The sequence below is a fragment of the Sporothrix schenckii genome (genome assembly GCF_000961545.1).
Source record: "Sporothrix schenckii 1099-18 chromosome Unknown Cont42, whole genome shotgun sequence".
Classification (NCBI taxonomy): Eukaryota; Fungi; Ascomycota; class Sordariomycetes; order Ophiostomatales; family Ophiostomataceae; genus Sporothrix; species Sporothrix schenckii.
This window is the reverse complement of record NW_015971143.1, coordinates 912,686-938,535: the sequence shown is the minus strand read 5'-3', so window position 1 is coordinate 938,535 and position 25,850 is coordinate 912,686. Positions and strand designations below refer to the sequence as shown.

The following is a 25,850-nucleotide window of genomic DNA, read 5'->3' as shown; positions in this document are numbered from 1 at the left end:
GAGTCAAAGGAATGGAGTTGAACGATTAGAGCGTGGCTAAGCACGAATCGTGCAGGGATGTGCGAGTCGAGTGGTCGACAGAGGAGTTCGTCCAGGATGTTGCGGAGAATGGGTCGAGGCGCAGCCGTGTAGTTAGTTACCAACACAGCGTTTCTGTTCTCAGCAACGGTTGTACTTTGACAAAAAAGCAGAGGCAAATCGAATGAAAACAAAAAGGTCCACATCGTAATAAAACATGAAATGCAAATATTACCCAATATATTATGAACCAACTCCGTCGCTAAGAATGGTGATGTGCCGCGATATCCAATTCTTTACCAATCGCACAGATGACAAGCGAAAATACCAAAAAAAACCAATAATTAAGTTGCAAGTCCACATGCCTGACAGACTTGGCAGGTGAGACAAACAGCAGAGGTCGAAGCCGCCGGGACTTCAGCTGTACTCGCTACCCCATTCAACCGTCGTGATGTTGCGGCCGACGCCCTCCATAAGCGCCTCCAGCTTGTCCTCGTTCGTCACCCAGCCTGTGCGCTTCGTGCTGATCGCGTAGCGGATCGGGTCGCGCCACTCCTTCCACCACATCTCCTCGCTCTGGACAGCAAACTTGCGTGCTGGGTCGCCGGGCTTGTGCGTTGCAAACGGCCACACGGCCTTGACAACTTCGTAGGTGCTCTTGCCGGTGAAGAGCGTGGCGACGGACGTAAAGAACTTGTTGACTTTGTCGGGGTTCTGCACAATCACCCGCGCGTGCGTCACGGGGAAGGTCACAGTGACGACGCCCTTGTAGCCCGTCGTGGCCACGAGGCTGCGAATCTGGCCCTCGAGCCAGCCAATGTCCATGTTGGCGACCTGTCGCTCAAAGACAAAGGACTTGACGGACGACTGGTCCTCCACAAAGCGCCGGCACCAGGCGTCTATGGCGCTGCCGGCATCGCTGCTCTCGATGTCGGGTTGGGCCGACGGCTTGTTGGCGTTGCCGCCGCGCAAGGCCAGCTCGCCGCGGCCGACGCAGCGCACGTAGTTCATCCGCCGCCGCGGGTCCTCGGACAGGAGCAGGTGCATGAGATTGGCCTTGACGGAAAAGTCCACTTTGCTGCCGCGGGTGCCCTGGATGTGAATCAGCGGCTTCGGCGGAACAGTGGCCTGTGTGCGGATGAGGTTGGCGAGGGCCGATGCGGTAGCCGACAGGTAGGGCGCGGACGACTTGAGGACAGTCTTGTCGAGAGACAGATCGAAGAGTGGCGGCGAGTAGACGCGGTAGTCGACGTACGGCAGGCCCGGGTATCGAGGAAAGGGGCGTTTCTTGGCCGCCACGACGGCTGCGGCGGCAGCACTGCCATCTTGCCGTTCGAGGGCAGCCTCGTGCGCGGGTGATGCGGGCCCTGAGTAAATTGGTAGCGCGTGGTCGGCCGGCCCTGAAGACGAAGAGGGCCCTCCTCGAGTCGTTGTCTCGTCATCTGTGTCGCTCTCCACGCCGACAAGGGACTCGCTGCGGACAGGGCTGCCAATGACGTCGTCATCTTGGTGGTTCACAGCAGCCAGGCCGTTGTAGTGCTCTGCAAGCCGGCCCTTTTCGGTGCTGGCAGACCGCAATGAAGGCATTGTTCTTTGGTTGGTTTTCCAAGTGTCTTGCTGATGAAGGAAACGTAAGGAGAGGCAGCTCAGAGAACTAGGCCGCTCAGGTGAGGGGCACTCGGTGGTTTTTGTGCAACGATGTGCTCCGTCGCGGCTTCCGCGTCTGTTCGTAGTTCTTTCCTCGAAGCTCTTTCAATCAGGTTCGATCCTTCCTCTGCAATTGCTATTTCGCTATGGGAAAGAAGGAGGTATCGTGTGACAAAACCAATAATGGAAAGAAGCAACAAAAACGGAGCTGGCGTTTGTTATGTACCAACACACCTGCGAATTGGATAGAGCGACCCAAGATAACAGCTGATTCGACCCAGATAAAGCAGAGGCGCAGCCCGCGGACACCCTTTTTGCTCCCTCCCTGTGGTCTCTGAGGACTCCAGCAACGACCGCTATCAAAGCCGGCTTAGCCCATATGCAGAGCTGCAGCGTCCGTGTGGGCCAGCCTGGCGGCCGCCACGCAAGCTAAAACTCAAAAGCGACCCCTTCCAGGCTAGGCACCCATATTTCTCAGAAGGGGTCTTTCTCCGAAAACAAGCAGGGAAGAATCAAACAGCGCTTTCACTCGCAGCATTCAGCCCAAAGCGGAATGGTTCAGCGCCGTTTTAGCCCACGTCCATCCTTGCACCAACTTCGAAGAAGACCGCCAGGCAGCTGCATTTCTGAGAACCTGAACGGAGGAATTGCGAGGCTGAACCAGAGCGAAGCGGCTCTTTGACGACGGCTGCACCGAGGCCGATCACTATCTATGATGCGCGTCACATCAAGGAGAAGCGTTCGCGTCCGCGTCCGGACACTCAGTTTTATATATGTTTATTTCAGGTTCGATCGTGGATTTATTTATATAGACGGGGCTGACATGGAGACTCGCAGCCCGGATTCCAGACAATTCGTCTACATCACTGGCTCTCAGAAACCGGCCATGTGAGCAGCCAAATCATACATGAGAGAACCCTGATCCATTCATAGGCCAACCGAGCAGCGACAGCAGCCTTCTTCTTCTTCAAGTGTAATTGAGTGCCGTATGCTAAAAGTGTCCTATGCAAGTTTGGTGTTTACATCTCCACCATCGCTATATACAAGAAGCGAATGAAGAAAGAAAGGGCGCTAAATCAACTGGCCAGACAGGAGCAATCGTGGACACATGTTGCCATGTCATCATATCCTAGATGGGAAATCTGGTAGATTGGCAGTGTTAAGAGTTATCCCTCTCTCTTGAATTGCTTGTCCGGTTTGTTTATTCTCTTTTCTCCGGAAAGATACTCCGTCAACGTCTAAATTAAAGAAATATTTTGCTACATGAAGCATCCGGGTCCCGATGCGAACTTGCTTCTAGTACAGTCTATAGAAAAGGTGTTACTAACACAGACCCTAAACAGATTTAAGATTTTTTCAACAGTTCTCACTTACTAATTGATGTGATGAAAGCATTTACCGCATCGACGACTATATTGTAAGTACTCGTCTTGGACATGTCTGGAGTGTAAATGCACATGTCGGTGGGACCTAGCTGCCAGTTGGTTGGCCGTTGGCGCCATGCTGCTTTACTTTCTAGATACCACAAGTCCAAGCTAGCAATGCAGATCGAGGCATCACCAGCTTACAGCGAAGCTCCTCAGTCCAATTCGTTCAGCCTTGCCATATCTGCCCTCATTGGTTATTAGTTCAATTGCTCCAATTCCCAGTCACGGTAGCAGTTCGCGGTACCGGTTCCGGCCCCGTCTCATGCTTCTCGATCGCAAAAGGCTGTCAACTCCGGCATTGCACCAGCTCCAACAGCCCAAGGGAACGTACTGGACCCTTTTCCGACACAGACACGGACCAGCCCGTGTCATGTTGCCTTTTCCCGGGCATTCGATCCTCCTCCCACTATCCTGATTGCCAGGTGCCGGAAACCCGGCCGCTTCGGGAGAGACTTGCGTTGTCGGCTAAATGGACGGCCTTATCGTGCGTTTCTAGCATCCTCTCTATTATGTTACTTTTTGTCAGCTTGTACTCCTTCAACAGATGTCGTGATCCTAAAAGCTAGGCTTCTGATTTCAACTTGTGGTCGGTTTGTGGTCGTGCAACAGCCGTTGTGCATATTTTCAAAAGAAGCACCACTTAACGCGTCATAACCGCCTCTAAGCTTGCCGCGTTTTCGCGTTCTGGGGCAAGACCAGGTCGAAACAGGGGCAGATCAGCGTATCAATCGTGGTAAGTTAGTGCTCTTCAGGGCCCAGGCAGGGTCGAAACGGGCCAAAGATACCTGGACCTCGCACAGCTTCAACGGGCAAGCGTGGCCACCAACACCTTCCCCACGGCTGATTCCTCTCGGCCAGCCATCCCTGTGCTCTTGCCGTCTGGCCCGCATAGGAGGGAAACTGACGTGCATTCCGTCGACCTGCATCCCTTCCCCCTTCCCATACTCCTTCCCTTTGATCTCCAGTTTTCCCATCGGCACCTTCCCTTTGTACGGAGTAAGCTGCCCAAACTGGCTTGTTTGTTCTTTCCCTTGGTGCTCTGTACCGATTCCGCTCGCTCGTTCATTTTGGATTGACGTCCCTTTCACCTTTACTTCTGCCTTTCGTTTCGTTTTCCTGTTCTTCCTCATGCAGATCTAGCTCCATTCCACGATAACACCTTCGAGCCGTGGCCCATTCGACACTCCCTCCGCCTCGTCCTCGATTACAATTACATCTCGCGTCGGTGCAGTTAGAAAAACGCCGTTCCCGCATCTGCCACTCCTCGGTATCGAAGTTGTCTTCATCTTTTCTTCCATCCTCTCGACCATACCGGCTCTACGATTGCCGCGTTATCCACTCGTCAAGCCTATCTCGAATTCCTTCAAACCTCTTCTCAACTCTGTCCGCGGCCAGCAACCCGCGCATCTAGCTGCCTGGCCCTTGCTTCCTTACCTTGATCAACTCGTCCTTGTTGGCGAGTTGCTCGCCGCCACACCGCCATCATGCTCACCGAACTCCGTCACATGCGCGCTCTGCGAGTGGTTGCGTTGCTACCGCTCCTGCTTGTCTTCAGTGGTCTCGCTGAAGCATTCTACATTCCTGGTAGGCTGTCGCTTTGGCGCCGTCTTGTCATTTGTCCCGCGGCGTTCACTTGCTAACGCTACTTTCGCAGGCTGGTCTATAAAGAGCTATGGCGACAAGGAGCAGATTCCCCTGCTTGTGAACAAGGTGTACTCTGACAACACGCAGCTGCAGTATGCCTATTTCGACCTTCCGTTCGTCTGCCCACCGACGGGTCAGCGCCGCTACGGCGGGCTCCTCAGCGGCCAGAGCATCCCTCTCAACATCGGCGAGGTACTGCGCGGTGACCGCATTTCGACCTCCGACATCGACATTAGCGTGGGCCAGAACAAGGAGTGCAGCTACCTCTGCACGCGCCAAATCTCTCGCAGGGAGCTTAACCGCGCCAAGGAAATGGTTCGCGACGGCTACGTCGTCGAGTGGATCGTCGACAACCTCCCCGGCGCCACCAGCTTCGTCACCGTCGACAAGACCCGCAAGTACTACGCCGCCGGCTTCAAGCTAGGCTTCACCGACTCGTCCTCCGGCCGGTCGCGGTACTTCCTGAACAACCACCACACCATCGTCCTCCGCTACCGCAAGGCTCCCGGCCGGGCGGGCGACCGTGGCAACAAGGTGATTGTCGGCTTCGAGGTGTACAGCAAGAGCATTGGCCCCAGCAACCGCCGGCTCGAGAGCGGCTGCCCCGCCAGCCTGCGCAACATTGACCAGAACTTTGAGCTCTACCTCGCCCCCAACCGCACTTCCACCGAAGACCCCAATCGCTACGCCAAGTCGTCGTACCGCCCCAATCCGGCTGACGAGATCATCGACGAGGACGACGGTGCCCTCTTGTCGATCCCCTACACCTACTCAGTCTACTTCCAGGAAGACAACTCGGTCGAGTGGAGCCGCCGCTGGGACCTGTACTTTGTGAACCAGGAGGAGGGCTCCAAGATCCACTGGCTGGCCATTATCAACTCGCTCATCATCTGCGGCCTGCTGACCGGCATTGTGCTCATGATTTTTGCCAAGACGATACGCAGCGACATCAAGGGCTACAAGGACGCTGCGGTCGAGGAGGGCAAGGGCCGCAGACGCCGCGGCCGGCGCACGGCCGGCACGGCTGGTTCCGGAGCGGGTTCTACAACACCGACCGGCGGGGAGAAGATGCCCGTGTCCAGCGTGGGTGTCGGCTCGGGCGGTCTGTTCGACCAAGACGGTGGCGGCAGTGTCGACATGAGCGCCCTCGACGCCGACGTCCTGTCCTCGGACGACGAGGCGCTCGAGGACGTCACCGGCTGGAAGCTGCTGCACGGCGATGTTTTCCGGAAGCCGGCCTATGGCTCCCTGTTGGCTCCCTTGATTGGCTCTGGCATGCAGCTTCTCTTTATGGCATTTGGGTTGGTCTTCCTGAGCGCTGTCGGTGTGCTCAACCCCAGCTTCCGCGGCGGCTTCATCAGCTTCGGTGTCGGTCTCTTTGTGTTTGCCGGTGTCTTCTCGGGCTACTTTTCTGCACGCGTGTACCGGACCTTTGACGGCCAGAACTGGCGCCGCAATACGTTTGTGACGGCCATTCTGTTCCCGGGTCTGATCTTCAGTGCCGTCTTTGTGCTCAACCTGTTCGTTTGGGCCCAAGCCTCGAGCACTGCCATTCCCTTTGGTACACTCGTCGGCATCCTGGTGCTGTGGCTCTGCATCCAGATGCCCCTCGTCTATGCCGGCGCCTGGTACGGCTACGTGCGCGTCGGCCCCTGGGAGCACCCGACCAAGACGAGCGCCGTGCCGCGCCAGATCCCCCGCCAGGCGTGGTACATTCGCGACATCCGCTCCGTGCTGCTCGCCGGTCTTATTCCGTTTGCCGTCATCTTCATCGAGCTTCTCTTTGTCTTCCAGTCGCTGTGGCAGGACAAGAGCGGTTACTACTACGTATTCGGGTTCCTGGCCGTCGTGTCGACCATTCTGATCCTGACCATTGCCGAGGTGACTGTCATCACGATCTACATCCAGCTGTGCTCAGAGAACTACCACTGGTGGTGGCAGTCCTTTATGGTGGGTGGCGGCAGCGCGATATGGGTCTTCTTGTACTGCATCTGGTACTACTTTGCGAAGCTGCACATCACCGGCTTTGTGAGCAGCCTGCTCTTCTTCAGCCACAGTTTCATTGCATGCTGTGTCTATGCGCTGCTGACGGGCACCGTCGGCTTCCTGAGCACCTACGCATTTATGCGGAGAATATACGGGTAACGTCCTACGATACCCCCTGTCCAATTTGAGGCAATCTACTAACACGTGCGATAGTGCCATCAAGGCGGACTAGTTGATTTGAATGCGAAATGGGAGTGGCGCAGGTGAATGGTAAAAAGCAGCTTGTTTCGACTTGCATCCAAGCCCTTTCGGCGTCACATTCGGCGTCACACATGGATAGAACTTATTTGGAAACGCGGCGTTTGGTTTGCTTTTGTCTCTTATTTGGAACTGATGTCGCGTCCTATTTTCTGGCCTCGGCCACACCCTCGTTCTTGGGTACATTAATGAATTATAATTGCAGTGAATGCAGGCGAATGGAGTGCAGCAGAGGCTGTCGGAGGACCATCAGGGCCGTTTATACCGACAGACTACGAAATGATTAACAAAACGTCTAGCTTGGATAGATCATCTGTCAGACACGCGCAAGAAAATAAATTCAAGAATTACATAACAACTCCAGCATCGAATGTCTAAATATTGGTTCGCATGGACGTCAAATGTCGGTCGTTGTTTTCCTACCAGAATCGCCACACGTGCTGAGTCACGTGTTAATTACATAATCCACGCGGTCGCGCCTCACGCTTCGCGCACCACTTGTCGCAAAATTCCCAGCCAACAAAATCACCAGAAAGTGCAACACAGCGAACCCTCCAAGCAGCCCACAAGGGAGCTCGACCGCAAGCTAGCCACGACGACGACCGCACAGCCCGCCACGAGCACCGCTCCCACCGAGCCAATTGTCTGCGCCTGTGCTATTCTCGGTTGCACGCGTCAATTCACCAGCCCCGATTGATCGTCCCCTCCCATTTCCCCCTGCTTTCTGCCTCCTCGCTGTAGAGATTTAGCAGCCATACCACCTCGATTCGACTCGCTCACCCCTCCATACCCATCTCCGCTGCACGCCACGGCATCCAGGCACGATGTCGGGCCAGCTGAACAAATGGAAGGAGGAGCAGATCCTCATCATCTGCCCCGGCAGCCACACGACGATGGCCCAGCTTGGGTGCAATGAGCTAACGCCGCCAGCCTTCCGCGTGCCGACGCGCATGTTCCGCGACGAGGAGACGGGCGAGTGGCGGCCGTACCGCACGTTTAAGCGCAAGAAGCAGCAGCCGAAGCAGAAGCAGAAGCAGCTCGCGTTGACGGCAAACGGCGACAGCGGCGCGGACGACAAGGAGGACGAGTGGGAGTATGTGGAGGACCCCGAGTCGGACGAGGGTGCCGTGTACCCCATGCAAGGTGAGAACCCCCGTCTTTTTGGCTCTCTCCTTCTGTTCACGTTCCCATTTGCCGTGCATTGCCATACGAATGACCTCTAACGCCATACAGGCGGTTATATTATCAACATGGACGCCTTTCTGGCCTTCCTCGAGCATGTCCACGGCCTGCTGACGACCACCTACCACAACACGCCCATTGTGCTCATGACCTCGTCGCAGTGGACCCGGCCCGACTGCGAGGCCATTGCCCTCTACATCTTTGAGAAGACGCGCACGCCCGCGCTCTGCATGATCAACAGCGCGCTCGCCACGCAGTACGGCCTCAAGTGGCCCCACATGACCGTCATCGACATTGGCTACGAAAAGGTTGACGTCACTTGCATCTACGACAGCCGCATCGTCAACCACCTGGGCGTCGGCCCCACGGGCGAGCCGGGCGAGTCGGGCGACGATCGTGCCATCTCAGGCGGCGAGGTCTTTACGCAGCGCCTCCGCGCGCTGCTGCGTGACAAGAACTTTACACAGGAGATGGCCGAGCAGCTCAAGAAGAGCAGCATCTGCGAGGTGCTGCCGTACGCGCCCGAGTTTCCCAAGCTCATGGAGTTGCCCGAGGACGACACGTCGGCCGCGACCGCCGCCGCTGCCCCCAGCGGCCCTGCGGCTGTCCTGTCTGCGGCAGCCGGAACCGACGACCCGCAGGCTGCCAGCGCTCCTACGACCGGCGCTGCCGCCGGACCCGTGGCCGATGGTGCCGACGATGCGGATGACGGCGCACTGCCGGTGGCAGACGACGGCGTGCTTGATGTGGCCTCGATTGTGACGAGCGGCCAGACCAAGGAATTCCTCGCCAAGAAGGACAAGGAGCGGTCGGAGCGAGGCCGCTTCGGTCGGCGCGGCAAGGACAAGGAGGCCGAGGCGGCGGCGGCACGGCCGGTTCGCCTACCCAACGCCAAGCGGGCGCGCGTTACCTTCCACTATGAGGAGCTTGTCGAGGAAGAGGAGGAGGACGACGAAGAGGCGCCTCTGCCGACCAGCAACGGCGTGCGCAACGATGCGACGGGCGCCAACGGCAAAGGTCGCCACGAAGACGGGGAGGGCAGTGAGGAAGGCTCCGAAGGCGAGGGCTCGGAGATGGACGAGGATGAGGACGAGGAGGGCGAAGGCGACGACGACGCCGACGGTGCACCAAAGACAGACAAGACAGCGCAGGCAGACGCAGCGGTCGGCGACAAGGACAAGGAGGCCGACAAGCCCAAGGACGACAGCGCAGCACGCAGCACAGAAGTGAAGGGCGAGGACACGCCTTCCGTCGCAGCACCAGCACCAGAGGCCGACAAGGCCGCGTCCGCGGACAAGCCGTCGGAGGAGAAGCCAAAGGAGGAGGCCGCTGCTTCCACAACCGACGTGGCCGAGAAGCCAAAGGCAACCGAGGCGCCTGTCGCGACAACAGATGACAAGCCCGCCACGCCAAAGGCTGCGACCGAGGACGCCGTGATGGAAGACGCACCAACCGCAAAGGAGGAGACGACGGAGGCGGATGCTGCTGCTACCAAGCCTGCCGAGACCGAGACGCCAGCAACGACGTCGACGGAGCTGGTCCCCGCCACCCCGGCGGCGCCTGTGGTCGTGGAGGCCCCCGTGGCCGTGGTCGAGGAGCTCAAGGGTCCGCGCTACAAGCGGCAGCGGCGCGACTTTGAGATTGGTCTCGAGCGATTTACGTTCGCGGACCGGTACGAGATTGACCGCATCGTGTCCACCATCTACCGAGCCGTGCAGGGCATTGAGGAGATGTACATGCGCCCGCCGTGCTGGGAGAACCTCGTGTTTGTTGGCAACGGCTGCCGCCTGCGCGGCCTGCGCGAGAACATCCTGCAGACGCTGAACGCGCGGCACCTGATCTCGCCGTCCACGGCGACCATATTCACGTCGGAGCTTCCTAGCAACATGGGCACCCCGTCGGGTACGGGGTCGCAGACGCCCACGGGCAGCTTCAACACCCCGCCGCACCAGCTGCCGACCTCGTCGTCGGTCAACCCGCTGCTGCAGGCCGCCACGACGGCGTCCCTGGCGGGCGCGCTGCCGCCGGGCTCCGTCACGGGCGGCGGCCCTGGCTCGGCAGCGGGCGGCGATGCCGGCGGCGCGCACTCGCACCATTTCCACTCGCAGACGCCGACGGCGATCAAGCTCGCGACGCTGCCGACGTACCTCGGCGAGTGGACCAAGAACGGGTTCGAAGAGGCCATGTTCCTGGGCGCACAGGTCGCGGCGCGCCTGGCGTTCTGCGTGCACAACCTGGACGTGGCGGGTCTGGAGAGCCAGCGGCAGATGAGTCTGACGCGCGTGGATTACAAGTATGTTGACCCGTTCCGTATCCTTTTTATTTCGTGCAGGATGTTGTCTGTACTAACAAACCCAGTGAACTCGGCCCCAAGGGCATTCGCACGCATGCCATGCTGGGTTAGTTTCCCTGGTGTAAGGTACGCGCGGAGGAGTCGACCTGGCGGACGCACCGGCGCCGGCGGACCTCACACGCTCATAAACTGGGGGAAGCATCTGGGCCGGTTGTTGAAAATTGGGGGAATTCGAAGGGGTGGAGGTAGAACGGTACCGAGGGAGGAGGACAACGGGTTTGTTTTAAAGGTCAGGGGTTCTACGGGATGCCTTTCTGTTTGGTTTTGGCTTTTTGGCTTTTTTGCCTGTCTCTTTTTTTGTCGCTTCTCGTTCTGATTTATTCCTTGTAAAATGTGACTGGCACAGGCTCAACCCGTCCTACTCGACGGTTGTTTTTAGTTTTTAGTTTCCATCGCAGTTTTATTGTTGGTATTGGTCCGTCAGGATTTTTATGCGTGATTAAAACAAGTTGCGATGATAATAGTGAAAAGATTAAATATTTAAATAGTAAAACAATAGTGGATGCACAAGTACGAATATAATATTAGTTAAATAAAACAAAAGACTAACTTCAGTGCGACCTCAATTGGAACTTGACAACTTTGATCGTGATAATTATTATTATGTTTTTGTGCTGCTATGCGTGCACTCTGTTAAACGTGTCATGAGATTATGTCCCCCAAACCATGCTACCCAACAGTTCCCAAGAAAACGAAAACCAACCCAACCTGCGCAATGAATCCTGTCGTAATATAGGGTGAAACAAAACAAGCAAGAATAGCATCCAAAGCAAACAACAAATAACAAATAGCATATAACAAAATTAAAACAACAAGATCCATGCTGCTCTGTTTGGATATCTCTGCTCATACCACCATTAAAAAAAGGCATGAAATGCAACGCTTTTATGATGTAGACAAAAAACACAAAAAAAAAGGAAAGAAAAGAACAGAAAACCCAGATACGGGCACAGTGGAATCACTGCCGGCCGCTGTAGCCAGGTAGGACGCTCGTCTCCTGATACTGTGCGTCTGGCACGGCCATGACCCGCGGCATCAGGTGCGCATCGGCCTCCGCCTCCTCTAGGGCGTCGTCGAAGCTCGGCAGACCCGCAGCGTCTTCGTTGTAGTAGTACTGGCTGGCGGAGACGTTGGGCATGCCGGATATGGACGCATCGTTGGCGTCGCCCACGACGATTTGCACAGGCACAGAGAGAGACACGGTGGTGGTGGAGCCGGACGAAGAGGAGGAGCTGGAGGAGGACGTGGACGAGGCGGGCACCATGGAAATATTGAGCTGCAGCGAGTAGGTGCGCGAGGCGATGCACGAGTGGAAGGTCGGCAGGAACGTTCGTTTGTGCATGGGCAGCTCGAGGGGCACAATGAGCGGCGCGGCGTAGACGAGGCCCATCTCTTTGCTGTTGGAAGGAGACGCCGCCGAGGACCGCCGGCGGGCATTGCCCGTCACCATCTCCTCGGGACCGCCGCTGTCGCTGCTGCAGTAGCCCGAGTCGCGGCGCCTATTGTCCACCTGGGCCTCCCACTGGAAGCTCTTGAGGCTGTTGTTGAGCAGCGTCACCGAGGTCGAATACGAGCCGCGGCGCTCCATGAGCACGTTGTCGCTGTGGGCCCAGTCGCCGAGGTTGGGGAAGGTGGTAATGGCGCCAGTGCTGTAGTAGGTGTGGGCATTGAGCTTGGCAGAGACGCTGGTGACGCGCGGGGGTGCAACGTCGGGGCGGGCTGGGTCAAAGTAGAGCTGGACGTAGGCGTTGGTTGGTGAGGCTGCGATGCCGTCGGGGCGCAGCACGATGGGCGTTGGCTCAGGGGCGCCGATCGAGTCGTCGCCGGTGATGGCGGTCACGCGGCCGAGTTTGCTGCGGGCAAACAACCCCTTGCGAATTGATTTGGACGACTGCAGCTTGTAGGCGCGGTCCTTTTCCGAAACGGACAGAGGCGGGTCGATTTTCGAGGCGGGCAGAACGCGGATGGGCTGGGTGGCCTCGACAATCTTGACACGGGTGGACCGGCCTGAGCCGTCCTCCTTGAGCGTTTCGCGGTAGACGCGCGCCTTGACGACGTACTCGACACGGGCCATCTCAGGCGCCATGTCGTCGCGCTCCCAGGCGGCGGCCGCGCCGCTACCGTTGCCGCGACCCAAAGTGGGTGGCAGGCGCGTGTGGTGGTCATGGACGTGCGGAGACACAACCTTGTGGTTGCATGCACTCAGAGTCAGGTGGTGCGGCACGACAAAGTGAATGGGAAGCGTGTAGGTCTGGTGCGCCTCGAGGACGCGGGGAACGGGGTAGGCATCTTCGGCAATGGGCATGAAGAGCTTTAAAAAGACGTGCGAAGACTCGATGGGCGCGCTGACGTGCTCGACGCGGGTATGGGTGGTGCCGAGTAAGACGATCTCGAACTCGTCAAAGGGGATGTTGCGCTGGGGCACAATGGTGACGGTGCCGGTGATGGAGTCGCCGGAGGTGTACACCTTGGCCTTGAAGTAGTTGTCCAGCTGGATCTCCATTTTTGACTTGGGGAAGGCGATGCTGCGATGGGGGCCGGAGCCGGAGAAGTTGCTGCTGCTGCTGCCGCTGTCGCTGATGCCAGTCATGCTGTCTCTGTGCAAGTCGAGGAGCTGTCGAGTCCTGGGCATGAGACAGGCGCCAAAAATGACAGGATGGCAAACTGATATGGCCCAGTATTTAGAAAAGCTATGCTCCTCGTTTGTTGTCTTGCGCCGCTCTGTAACGATGTTGCTGAATGGTGATGTTTACACGACAATGGTGTAAGTGAGTGTGCAAGTGAGGATGCAAACAAGTGTGGAAGTAGGGACAAATATCCAATGTCCAATATTCTGGATATATAAATGTTGACGCAATGTTGATTTGAACGAAAGACCAAAAAAAGAAAACAAACATGAGAAGAACCGGGGCATCCCCAGTTATATACAAAGAATATCCGTTCTGGGTAGTCCTCGACCAACAGCGGAGCGTCACATAATCAATATTCCATAAGCAGTCTTACCAACGAGCATCCAGGGTCTGGCTGAAGAAGAACGGTAACCTGGCGACAGCTTCGAGTTCCTCTACCTTGTCTTCCTCCCCGGAGAAAGGCCAATGCCTCGCAGTTGAGGATGCCAGGGCACCTTGGCCATCAAAGCAAGGCCACCCGTCTAACGGCCAATAAGCCTGGCAAGATCATGTTAGTCGGCTGCTAGTTCCACATGGCCATGGTTGGGTGGGGTCCGTTGACACCAACAAGAGTGTAAGAGACCAGCCCCGATCGAGACATTGACACGAGCTGTTGGCCCCGGCACACACGCCAAAAGCTGAGTCACATTTGGGGCACAGGGAGCAGCTCAATAGTCCACCGTTGGTCTTGGTGTGGACGTCGTACTTTGTTCACAGACAGGCAGACTACTTGCCGGTGCATTGGACCCGCTCAGGGACGACTGCGTTGGGATATTGGATTAAAAATGGAGACCGGAGCGTGAAGGAGGTACAACAATGAACACAGCGACGCAAGACGAAAGAAAGACGAAAGACGAAAAAAGACAATGAAAGGGCCACCTAAACTGTCCCGATGACTGCAAGGTCGGCAGGAAACTGGCACCGTGAATACCCGCTAATGCAGTAGGAAGAGAATCGGGTAGAATCTGGGCTGTACATTTCGATGGAGCTGGGAGGCTTCCCCCTGCGTTGGATTGGCGGCGTGGAGGATGTCAAAAAATAAGTTTCGACAAGCGGCTGGTGAAGGGCGTAGGGCGCGATGTCGTTTTCCATGTCTAAGGGTGGGACAAAGGGGGTGTGGGGAAAGGAAAGAAGGCTGGACAGGAGACAGCAGGGCGGAAGGCGCGAGTCGCAAAGGCGCTACTCGCGTGGCAGTCATCACTACGAATGTACAAACATACAATATGGCGCTTCTCTATGTTGAAACTGCTGTTGCACGTCTTACTTTTCTGGACGGCACCACACAAGCGCCTGTGGCCCACTTGCCGTTTTGCCTTGTGGCCCTTTTTGTCGTTTTCGATGTCCGTCAGATGCCGGTAATTACACGACAACGTCCGGTTCTCGTTCATTACGACATGCCTCTAAAGGCTGGTGCTGGTTCCATGGTGCTCTTTCCTCATTCTCGCGATGACGAATCTACGAAATGAGGACGATGAGGACATCGTTTTTCTTAATCAGGAAAGGAAGTGATCCAACGACCATCCCAAGGCAGCTACGATGAAAACTGCCACCAAGATGTCGTGCTCACACGTGTGCTCTTCTCGGTGGCTCTTTCTTACTTTGCTTATTTTGGTTTCTTTTTCGTGTTGATGAACTCGGGAAAGAGCAGCCAGGCGGCCTACGACGCCATTTGCGCTTTCCCCAGTACCGGAGGGGCAGACCGACAACCGGGGACGACAGCCGGACACGCAGTCGGTAACTCTTTCCCTGCGCGCAACTGAAAATAAGGCCTGAAATTCCGTGGTGGGAAAGAGTCAATGAACCATGTGATGTACCAGCGTTGTACACCATTCGCATAGACGACTAGTCGAGTGACTCGGCTCTACATCCAATAGTCTACTTGTCAGAAGACAAAGAAAATTTTGCAAACGGGGCTCTGTCATTCAATGGGCGTTGACTATTCCCTTTTGGGCGTGTTAGTCACAAGAACCCCCAAACCAGAAGAAAGGACACCCCAGACCCGCGTTTCTACCCGCTCTGCCAAGCGGCGTGGCACAGACCACACTACAGAGGATGTGTCCTGGGACTGATTAGTCGACTCTCCTTGACTTCATCTCGCGTCTTTGGTCGCTTTTACCCAGCGTTTCTCGTTGCGCCCGCATCCCATTTTCGGTACCCACGCGCGACGGCTGTGAACGGAAGCGTTCGCTTTCAGCCACGTGTGTCAGTACGCCCTAGCGAGGTGTCCGTATTCGGGTCTATCAAGAAGCTAAAAGAAAGGCTGAAAAAGAAACACGAGTCGCGGCCTCTCATTGTCTGCGACCCTCTGTCTGCTGTTTCTTTGCATGCCTACCGCCTTCTGTCGATATCTGCCAGATTCCCTGCAACGGCATTGTCGATCATTCCATCTTGTTAACGGCTTGCTCGAAAGTCAAAGGCTTAATTACTGTTGGTACCGTTGTGAAGACAATGTGAGGACAATGTGCAGACTCGGAGGTGTTCGTCTTGCAAAGTTACTGTTTGTTATCATCGTTTTTCACAGCCCTCGCTGCTGACTCTTCACTGCTCCCTGCTCACCGTATTCTCCTGTCTCGTCTCTTGTGTGGCCTAAGAATCGGGCCAATTGTCCCCTCGATGCCTAATTTCTTACTTTTGTTCCGGCTTTCGCTCGTGAGACTTGCTGCTTTTTACATTTCTGTGTCAATACTACACGCCCTTGCTGTCCTACTGTCGTTGCCGCTGTGAAAATCGCGGCTGGCTGGTCGCTATTGAACTGGTGGGCGTCTGTGGTGACGTTTCAGATTGTCGCCAAGCACTGTGGCTTTCAACTCACCGCAGGTAATTACTGCCTGTTTTGAGCCACTGCCGCTTCCAATTAGCCCAACTGCGCTTAAAGGACTGGTTGTGCTTACCTGATAGTGTCTGACAAACACAAGCTGACAAACGTCGTCCAGAGCCACTGCTTAGCATTTTACGTTTACGTGAAAACCAACTTCGACTTGGTTTGACTGATTCGTTCTTATTTGCGTCTCTTTGTTTTCGTTGTGTGTATTTTTAATCATCGTGACTTGTTTCGCGTTATGCTCCTTGTCTACGCGTTGTTGCGATGGAAAACCCATGTCGTCAGTGCCGTTCGTCAAAACACGCTCAACTGACGACAACTGTCGATATAATGACCAGAAGCAAAGTCTGCAAGCAAAGCTTTGATCGTGTCTGCCCAGAATACGACAGCTTCTGGTGTCCATTGAGGTTCTCATCGCGAGCACAACACCACTGCCGCGTTCTTGCCAACCACCGCTGCTCTCTGTGTTGTGAGATTTGATATCAACCACAGGCAACTTTTTTCACGCTCGGCTTGCGTTTGGTGTCACCGCTTCCACATTAAACTTGCTTTTGAACTTTCAAATCATGTCAACCATGCAACCTTTCACTTTTTTCAAGCTGAAATACTCTGGTACTTTGTACTTGCGCATCTCGTTTAAAGAATACGGAGGTGGATCTAGTGGAGTGTGGGGAGAGGAGAACGATGGGGCCCGATATCGCCCATACTTTTTAGCCAAGCCAGTCACAATTTTCCCGAGACAACTACTGTGTGGCATCGTGACGAAAACGCTTCAAGTAGAAACATACCAAAGAACAGGAGGAGAATTTCATGGGGGGAAAAAATTAGTGAAAGGGATTTCTGGAAATATGGTGTCATTTGACGTAGTTGAACATAAAACATAAAGAATGTAAAATGCCAGAACATAAATAACATCATACCGCCACGGAAAAGGCTTAGCTACGGCTTCGGGATAAATCTCCAAGATGGAGAGAAGTCTTGCCGTGTTAGTGTGGCAGAGTTACATCGTAATTGCTCTGACGATTTAAGCTGTGGTCAAGGTGCTCTAAGGAGTAAGCAGGACAATATCGATATTCTTCGAAATACAACTCGGCGTCCGCCAATTCCCTTACATGGATTTTGAAAAGAAAGAGAAGGTAAAACTGGAAGGGCCTCATGTGTATACGTTCTAAAACTGATAATATCAGGCAACACCAGATACATCAGACGTAAACCTTGCACGATAAGCCGGTGCAAGCCAGGCCACTGGGAACATGTAATACACGGCTTGAGCTGACACGGACAGTGACAGGAAAATTTCCATGAGAAACAAACCGTTAGTCAATGTTATGTCAAAACAAAAGACGGGACAAAATATAATAAATATAAACAAAAAAATCGTTACTATACAAAATCAAAAATAAAAGCGGAGGACTGTAAAACGCTCCACCGAAGAGCAGGTCCGATGGCCCGGAACGGGTCGCAACATGAGTATTTGCAGACGAAGCAGAATTTTGCAATTGAGGGCTTTACCAGCGGCGCGACGAGCCGAGCAAAGTCTGGAGCAAAGTGGAACTCTCCATGCGAAGGGTTGCACCAATCATGTGTTGTTTTGTTTCTTTTTCGACGTCGTCGACTTCCCGTAACCGCAAAGCCGTTTCTAACCTGCGTTTCCGTTTTGGAGTTATATTTTCAAATTTCAATGCCTGATTTGCTTGTTTCCCTTGTTGCTCCTCCGTCGTCGCCCTTCCGTAGAAAGTTTAATGAGAACAGAAATAAGAAAAATTGATCCTCCATACCGTCCTGACATACACTTCCGTCGACGCGCCTTGGCAGATCGTGATTTTTGCCTGACGAGGGAGGCGAAGCTTGAACAAAACTAAAACACGTCCGTCAAAAAGCCGCGTAAGTGCAGTCCACTCACACATGAAAACGATATAGCGACGATGTGACTCTTAAAAAAATAACGGACATGAACAGGCTCCGCTTACGGATGCTGGGAGTGGCAGTGAAGAAAGAAAGAATAGAAATGAGCTATTTCTGCTACATGCCGTAGCGCTGAACTACCCCATTTGACCAGAATAAAGGACCTAAGAAATGAAGAGTCACGTCTTGGAATTTTTTATGAAAACCATGCGAACGAAAACGAGAATGAAGGAATAACAAATTGACATTATATTTTGACGAGTCACAGTACCAAGAAATAACTCTGCAACGAAACCCGAAAGCACATCTTGCGATTTCGGAATGCTGTTTGGTCACACTGCCATTACGTCGCATTCGTCGTTGACAGCGCCAAACATATTAGCAGCAATAACATGGTAGTAAATCGTATAACATGGCAGCATAACGACTGCTCGACAGTCTTGGCTGGCCACTTCAAGGGCGAATTGAGTCAAACAGATGCTGCCAAATTGTGCAACACAAATTGGAGTCCCCTACGCAAGACCTCTCGAAGCTGTCGGCCGAGACCCAATCCTCCTTTTGTTGATCTCGCTGGAACTTCGGCGTTGGAGGACGCAACGCCTGCCCTACGAGGGAAGCTGACGCCGAAGGATCTCCGTAGGAGAGCTTCTGCGGTTAGGCGTTGTCAATGGTTCGTCAAACAATGTTCCCGGTGACCACGTGTGTTGTCTGTCGGTCTCTCTTTTAACGGAAGCAAATGGCGGCGGCTGGGCAGACCCTGCATCTTAGATCGCTGCGTTTTTTGCGCGACAAAGCACTGGCCATCCTTTGCTGGTCCCCATTAACCGGCACCGATTCCTTTAACACCGACGGAGCAGTTTACAAAACAGACGTCTCGCAAGCTCTGGATTAGGCAGTCTTTCCAGATACGGGTTTGGTGAACTGTGTTCGATCCTTCGTCTTCCATAGCTTCCGAAGGAGCGTAATTAAGTGCTCAGGAAACGGCCCGCGTAGCATCTCCTTTTCGTACATGGAAAGCTGCATCGTTGCCTCTTCTAGAGACACTTGCCACTATACGGAATCAATTTTACGACTGGCTGCGAATCCTTTGGGTTGTATGATCTTCCGCCGGGCCAAGATCTACTGCCTTCTTTATTCCAGATCCGAGTTTCATTCTCTTGAAAACTCCCTACACGACGTCTTACAGAAGATCGACAATAATGTAACAGTGCCTTATTTTAATTCTTCTCTGTAATTGTGCGTCAGACAAAGTCTCGGAGCCAATGGGTCTGTCGACTCTGATCGTCAACCGTTTTGCCGCTGTCTGAGAAGTATACTTCCAATACGGATACCACACTCACCGCTGTCGCCATCCTGGTCGGAGTATACATTCCCTGCTTGTTTTGCACAAGTTTCTGGCCATGCAAAGCATGTTCGAGACCTAGCACTTGCTTCCTGCTTCATCCGGTTTTGCTACGAACACGAGACTGCTTGTGACTCTTGGATGGTGTACTCTGCACTATTTTCGCTCCTCTCCGTCAGCTTACGGCGTAGGGCGCGGTGAGAACTATCACAGGGCTACGGCGAAGGCATGACGAGAGCTATGTTGAGCGGGAGCAAATAGGCACGTGTCAGAGTAAACAGTAAGCTCGACATTCAAAACTTCACTTGGGGTCCACTCTGGTGACATCACAGTGTCGGAGGTAGCCCTTTTCTATGTGCGACGTTTGCCGTACTACCCGCGACGGAGATGCGGCGACCATCCGGTGTGCAGAAACAGCAACAATTGCGCGAGCCCGACTGTCCTTTACGTAAGGAGCATTGCATCCCGAACGAGACTAAAGCATACAAAACAGTCGTTTATATGCCTCATTCGGACGTCAGAGCTATCCTGGTTCGAATGCAACCTTCCCGGTGTAGTAAACAAACGCCATTCTACCAAAAGAAAGTCGTATTTCATCCAGACAGTCGTCTTTTATGTTCTAAAACCCTGTTCGTCCCGTCTATGATTGGGACTGATGCCAGCCCCTTCATTGTTGCCAAGTATGCTGTGTTGTGTGATATCCAAAGTTCGACCCATGCCGAGCCGTAGGGCCTCCTCTCCTCATTTAATGCCAGGAGATGTACAGCATGATGCCCGCGCCTGTCGCAATCGCGGCAAACTGGATCAGCGTCTTGCGCAACTCTGCCAGCTTCGTGCTGCCCTCGAGGTTTGTCTCCAGCAGCTCCGGGATCACCGCCACTGTGCCTACATACAGGAACGTGCCCGCCGTGAACGGCAGAAGCATGTCGCCCCACCGTCAGACTCGTGCCAAACAGGCCGGCCTCGACCACGCCGTCCGCCGCCGCCGCCGCCGCCGCCGCCGAGCTGCTGTTGCCGCCAAACTCCTGGACCAGGATTCCGATGACGGTGCCCAGCAGGGCGCCGAGCGCCGTCACGAACTGCGCGCCCATGGCCGCGCGCTTGGAGAAGCCGGACTGGATCAGCAGCGCAAAGTCGCCCACCTCGTGCGGGATCTCGTGGAAGAAGACGGCCACCGTCGTTGTGGCGCCGATTGTCGGGGACGCGTAAAAGGAGGCGGACATGGCGAGGCCGTCGGTAATGTTGTGTGTGAAGTCGGCACTGCAGGAGAGAAGGGGAACAAACATGTTAGAAAACGTAGTCTTTGTTCTTCTGGACACCGAAAGTGCTTACATCAGGTTGAGGTAGCCAGACAGCTTGACGCTGGCGCTCGCCTCGGGCACCGCGACGGCCTTGCTTGCCTCCCCATCCTTCTTCTCGCTGCTGTTGCTACTGTTGCTGTCGTTGTTCTTGTTGCCGCCCTTCTTGCCGCGCGACTTGGCCGAGCCAGACGCCACGTCCGTGGACGTGGTCACGGCCGTCGCATTGGCCTCAGGAGTATTGTGGCCATGGTTATGGCTGCCGTGGTCGTGGCCGTCGCCGCCGGTCGCTATCCGCAGGCCCTTGTCCATTGCCACAAACGTCAGGAAACCGACAAGAATCGCCACGCCCAGCAGCAGGTTGCGGTTCGGCTCCACGAGCACCAGCCGGGCCCGATCTGCCCGCTCGTCGTCCTCGCCCACAAAAATCTCGGGCAGCAGGTGGAACAGCGTGTCGCCCAGCAGGCCGCCCACCGCAAAGGCCACCATCACGGACAGCGAGGCGGGGTCGATGTTGGGCGGGCAGAGCGCCAGCAGAAAGTTGGGGGGACCGGAAATGTAGAGCGTCGCGAGCAGCGCATTGACCGCAGGGCTGCCGGGGAACAGCACCGCAAAGATCTTGGCCGTTGTCGAGGACGTCGCGCCGCCGTGGCCGAGCTCGCCGCCGTACCGCCTCAGCTTCTGCTGCCCGAGCGCCTGGACCACCTCGCATTCCTGCAGCCGGTCGTTGAGCGCCTCAGAGCTAATGGGGTACGGGAATGCGGTCGAGGCTGCCTTGGTGTCGGCAGAGGCCGTCATCGAAAACGCGAGCACGGCAAGTGCTGCCAGCGCAAACACGAAGCCGAAGCGGCGGCGGCCATGGCCACTGGGCCGCGAGAAACGGAAGACCATCTCGTCCGGTGTCGGTGCCGGTAGAGGATGACGAGCTGAGAGCGACGCGTGAATGAATGTCGAAAGGGCGAAAGGGAAGAGAGTGACAGGAAAGACGAGAATAAAGAGAGACTGACGAAGCCGAAGTTGCCGCAACTGCAAACCGTGGCGTCGTTGGACGCGTTTTTCCCTAGCTAAAGAGGTGGGACAAGAGAGAAGGCCGGAGATTGGGGCGGTACACGAGAATGTCCACGCTGCTCAGCTCGAGAAAAGGGGACTGCTTGACAGCTAAGCTACGCTGATGTCGCGTGACCTGCAATGACTTCCTTTTGGTCCTTGTTGGCGTCCCTTTCCCTTTTTAGAGAGGGTGGGTGGGGGCTGTCAGGGGAAAGAGCTCCTCGGTGCGTGCTTTTTGGGTTGTCTTGCTTCCCCATTCGCGACATACGTCACTGGTGACTTCCCTTGTTGTATTTGACAAGCGGTCGTTCTTTCCCAATAGTGTTCGCTCGACCGAATCGTAAATAAACAGAACTCCACCGCTGATTTTGCTCCTTTTTGAGCTTCATCCCCCCTTTTCATAGTTGATGCATACTAGAGCTTTCAGCCGCCTTTTTGGGCCTGGGCAACGTTTGGTGCTGTCGAGACGTTTGCACCACTGGCAGGGCCTCGATAAGCCCGGTGTTTACTTGTTACGAGCCCCGCAGCCTCCCCTCACGATCCCCTTACACAAAACCGTACCACCAACCCGGTTTTGCAAATGGTTCTTTTTCCGGTCGGAATTTGGCATCGAGGCCGAAACAGTGCTGCCCTCCATCTTTCGTCTCCACTCTCCAGGCCGTTGCGTCAATGGCCTAGCAGCAGCTGAAAAAGCTGGCTAGATTATGCGGCTAAAACTTGGACAAGAGAAGAAAGGGGGTTCATGTGAGGGGCATTTCGTCGCATTGCCATTCGTTTCATGTTAGAGAGACTTGCTACAGGTGCGTGTTTCTGGTGACTTTTCACCTTTTCTCCATCGTGGGAGTGCTTTTATTCTTATCGCTGCAGCGAGCCTTGCAGATACAGAGTCTTGGCAGGAGAAACCGCGCACGTTGTACCACAATCTCGGCTTGTGCTGCTTATTGACAAGGCTGGCCTTAAGAAGCTCGCTTTGCCAACGACCCTGAGAAAGCTACCCACCGCCAAACGTTCGCATTCGGCCCCGCCATTCTACCATGTCTTGGCTCCCCCACGGCAGGTCAAAGACAGGCCTGCTCTTCGACGACGGTCATGGCCAGTCGGCTACCGTGCCCGCCGTCGCTGCATACCGCGGCCGTCTCTGGTGTATATGGACCGACCTCGACGGCCAGCTCTGGTACTCGCAAACCGGTGGCAGCGGCAACGAAGAGCAGTTTGGCCGTCCAGTGCTGTTCGCCGAGACGGGCTTGCCGGTGATGGCCAACCTGAATGGTGTGCTGCACATGGTGATTGTGCAGCCCGGGTCTGGCCTAATGACGCACTTCATCCATGACGATGACGATGCAAGTGTCGCCTGGGCGAACCTCGGCCCGCTAGACGCCGACGCGGGACTCGTGGCGCACTCGACACCCGCTATTATTGCGTTCCACAACAAGATCTTCCTCGTTTTTCTGCGTGACGGCCAGTTGTACTACACGATCTGGTCGGCTCTTGGCCCTGACGCGCGGCAGTGGACGGTGCCACAGCTGGCGGCTGGTCCCGAAGAGCGGTTTCGAGGCATCCCGGCCCTGTTTGTCTTTGAGGGCGTCTTGCATGTCCTTTGCGGTGCCGACACGGAGGAACGCCACATCATCGGCTACCGTTACGACTACATTGGCCAGACATGGACACAGACGGACGATGTGTCCGAGGGCCGTGCAGCGACGGGTGTCAGCGCCGTGTCCTTTGGCAGCAGTGCCTACCTGGGCATCATCGAGTCAGGGCCGAGTGATGAGACGCATGCTGTGTATGTGGCCGCGTTCAACAACGGCGTCTGGGCGCCGCACGAGCCTGTCGCCGACACGACAGCGGCCGACCCGCCGCAGATCACCATTCTCAACGGTCGCGTGCACTGCATATTCAATGACAACACCAAGACGCGCGACCTGCGGTGGTACTCGCGCCCCGTGCTACAGTACTCGCTGACGTCGTGGATGGCTGGCCTTCCTGACGATCAGCCCGTGTCCAATTTCACGATACCGGGCACGCACGATAGCTGTGCACGCAGCAACATCCCTTTTGTCCGCACGCAGTACCTTTCCATCAGCCAGCAGTTGGCTCTAGGTATCCGCTTCTTCGACTTGCGACTGCGTCGCCATAAGGATGGCCAGCTTTACTGTTACCACGGAGGCATCCCCATCGACTACCCAAAATACCTGTCGTTTGAGTCGGTGATGGATGCCATATGGTCCTTCATGTCGCCTGGAGCCAATCCTGAGGATGCTTCGGATGTGCCTCCGCTGACTGAGACGGTGCTCATTTCCATCAACAACGACGACCACTCGAAGGAGCAAACCGACAATCCGGCTGTTTTTTACAGCTCTGTGTCGGATGCGATTGCCTCGACACCACCGTGGCCCAACGGACAGCATCGCTGGTACACGGAGCCGTTGACCCCAAAACTCGGTGATGTTCGGGGCAAGGCTGTGCTTCTGCGGCGGTACGCAGGTGACCCGACCATCCAACCAACTGCGCGGCAGGGCATTGATCTCTCGGCCTGGCTGGACGATAACCCAGACTTTACCATTGTGACGCCAACGCAAATTCGCATACGTCTGCAAGACAAGTGGAAATTTGCGCACCGGATTGCCCTCCACGACCTGATTGCATCCAAGGGCGAATTTGTGCAGAAGATGATGGAGAATGCGAGCAGCGGCAGCGCAGACACCAACGAGCCGCACGACTGGTACATCAACTTTTGCTCGGCAGTTGGCGACCCGGCTGAGCACGGCGAGATCGCAGAGGCCAAATGGATCGCGGTCGGCGCTCACAGCCAGTTCATCGGCAAATGGGTGCCCGGAATGAACGTGCTGTCCAATGAGTACTTGCAGAAGAACTACGGCGCGACCAAAGGTCGGGCGCGCTTGGGCATCGTCAACCTCGACTATCCAGAGCTGCCCGAGTCGAACAATGTTGTGGCCCGGCTGATCGAGTCGAATTTCTGATCATGCTTGTGTTTATTATTTTGTGTTCTTTTGCGGGTTATTGGATCTTCTTGGCTTTTGTTTCGCTGTTTTCGATGTGCAGCTGTCTCTTTAGACAGTATTTGGGTACACACTCACATGGGGTACATATTTACGAGCGTGGCCAATTTCATTTCATCCGACACGTTGCGTTCCTCGCATTGATGATCGTGTGGTTGCTAGTAGTAGGCCCATCACCGGTATCTACTTTACTCCCTACTAATCTTCCAACACGGGCCACCCGTCATCAACTTTCATGAGTTTGCCACGCAAGTTCACGAACATTACACTACCACTCAAGAAGCCGCTGCCCATATCCAGCAGAGCGTTACTCAGTGCTGCAGCAGATTTTGAAATGGCAGCTTTGTGGACCGATTCGCAAAGGAAGCTGTGCTACGCATTCATTCTATCAAAATAAACACAAGTGAAGTGGTGGAATAAAAAGCACAACGAGGTTGCTGGAATGTGCTGTCACATGTTGTGTGATTTCCGGATCTTCTCCTACCACACGCCCAAGCCTTGTCAGCCATTTGGGCCGCAAACCTGGTTCACTACCCTGTCGAGCCATCCGCCCATCGACAGGATACTTGCCGTCATCCGGGACTGGCCAAGAACACCCCTGTCTAGTGCAATTGGGGCCGAACAACAAATCCCCGCCAGCACATCGTTCAGAGCATTCAAACATAGACGAGCACCCACTTTTTGTTTTCTTTATTTGTTTTTTGTTGCTATATTTAAGCAAAACAGGTATTTAGGCCATCTGTGGGAGCATCGAGCAAAAACTGCCAAAGACTGACAAAAATCTACATTGAGAGCAACAGGACAAAAGGACTCCAAAAATAAAACTCTGAAGGCCTATATAAACCGAAAGAAGGCGATGGCGGCAGAACGGCGAACAATAAGGGCATCAAGTATTCTCTGCCTGGGTTGAACGCAAAGCCGGTCATTGGCCTGGCTCTCAGTCAGCCAACAACGCCTGAGAAAACTCTGCACAGTCCCAGTTCAGTGGACCCCACTGTTTGTTTGCTTTGGGCATTATTGTAACAACGTTGATGACTTTGAGAGAATGGCCCCGGCGTTGGGATGCATCGACACTGTGTTCCACTCTTTGCCTTTTGCTACCTTGGCATATCGGCGACAGTTCTGATCTCATATTGTGGGTGACTCGGCCAAGTCTCGACAAGCACCCAACAGCGTGTTCTCTGCTAGCTGGCGCAGAAGTACTTTCTTTTGAGCCCAAGCATCTACTCCCTC

At 55.0% G+C, this 25,850-nt stretch overlaps 8 protein-coding genes across 8 annotated transcripts; 4 read left to right on the top strand and 4 right to left on the bottom strand.

The window, feature by feature from the left end:
* Positions 1 to 435: 435 nt before the first annotated feature.
* On the bottom strand, positions 436 to 1,605 carry SPSK_01798 (uncharacterized protein; the record flags this gene model as incomplete). The annotated part of the gene is made up of 1 exon (XM_016728700.1): positions 436 to 1,605. The coding sequence occupies one exon, from the start codon at positions 1,603 to 1,605 to the stop codon at positions 436 to 438; it is 1,170 nt and encodes a 389-aa protein (XP_016589824.1).
* Positions 1,606 to 3,808: 2,203 nt separating this feature from the next.
* Positions 3,809 to 4,222, bottom strand: SPSK_10427 (uncharacterized protein; the record flags this gene model as incomplete). Its single annotated transcript, XM_016736845.1, has 1 exon — positions 3,809 to 4,222. One exon carries the CDS (start codon positions 4,220 to 4,222, stop codon positions 3,809 to 3,811), a length of 414 nt encoding a protein of 137 aa, XP_016589823.1.
* A 354-nt stretch (positions 4,223 to 4,576) lies between these two features.
* SPSK_01503 (uncharacterized protein) lies at positions 4,577 to 6,881 on the top strand (the record flags this gene model as incomplete). Its single annotated transcript, XM_016728414.1, has 2 exons — positions 4,577 to 4,676; positions 4,747 to 6,881. The coding sequence occupies 2 exons, from the start codon at positions 4,577 to 4,579 to the stop codon at positions 6,879 to 6,881; spliced, it is 2,235 nt and encodes a 744-aa protein (XP_016589822.1).
* A 923-nt stretch (positions 6,882 to 7,804) lies between these two features.
* SPSK_01447 (uncharacterized protein) lies at positions 7,805 to 10,566 on the top strand (the record flags this gene model as incomplete). Its single annotated transcript, XM_016728360.1, has 3 exons — positions 7,805 to 8,123; positions 8,214 to 10,467; positions 10,521 to 10,566. 3 exons carry the CDS (start codon positions 7,805 to 7,807, stop codon positions 10,564 to 10,566), a joined length of 2,619 nt encoding a protein of 872 aa, XP_016589821.1.
* Positions 10,567 to 11,473: 907 nt separating this feature from the next.
* SPSK_01655 (uncharacterized protein) lies at positions 11,474 to 13,105 on the bottom strand (the record flags this gene model as incomplete). Its single annotated transcript, XM_016728562.1, has 1 exon — positions 11,474 to 13,105. One exon carries the CDS (start codon positions 13,103 to 13,105, stop codon positions 11,474 to 11,476), a length of 1,632 nt encoding a protein of 543 aa, XP_016589820.1.
* Positions 13,106 to 14,407: 1,302 nt separating this feature from the next.
* Positions 14,408 to 14,650, top strand: SPSK_02099 (uncharacterized protein; the record flags this gene model as incomplete). Its single annotated transcript, XM_016728992.1, has 1 exon — positions 14,408 to 14,650. One exon carries the CDS (start codon positions 14,408 to 14,410, stop codon positions 14,648 to 14,650), a length of 243 nt encoding a protein of 80 aa, XP_016589819.1.
* A 5,347-nt stretch (positions 14,651 to 19,997) lies between these two features.
* SPSK_01716 (solute carrier family 39 (zinc transporter), member 7) lies at positions 19,998 to 21,441 on the bottom strand (the record flags this gene model as incomplete). Its single annotated transcript, XM_016728623.1, has 3 exons — positions 19,998 to 20,137; positions 20,196 to 20,512; positions 20,585 to 21,441. 3 exons carry the CDS (start codon positions 21,439 to 21,441, stop codon positions 19,998 to 20,000), a joined length of 1,314 nt encoding a protein of 437 aa, XP_016589818.1.
* A 1,190-nt stretch (positions 21,442 to 22,631) lies between these two features.
* On the top strand, positions 22,632 to 24,578 carry SPSK_01558 (1-phosphatidylinositol phosphodiesterase; the record flags this gene model as incomplete). Its single annotated transcript, XM_016728467.1, has 1 exon — positions 22,632 to 24,578. One exon carries the CDS (start codon positions 22,632 to 22,634, stop codon positions 24,576 to 24,578), a length of 1,947 nt encoding a protein of 648 aa, XP_016589817.1.
* Positions 24,579 to 25,850: the final 1,272 nt, after the last annotated feature.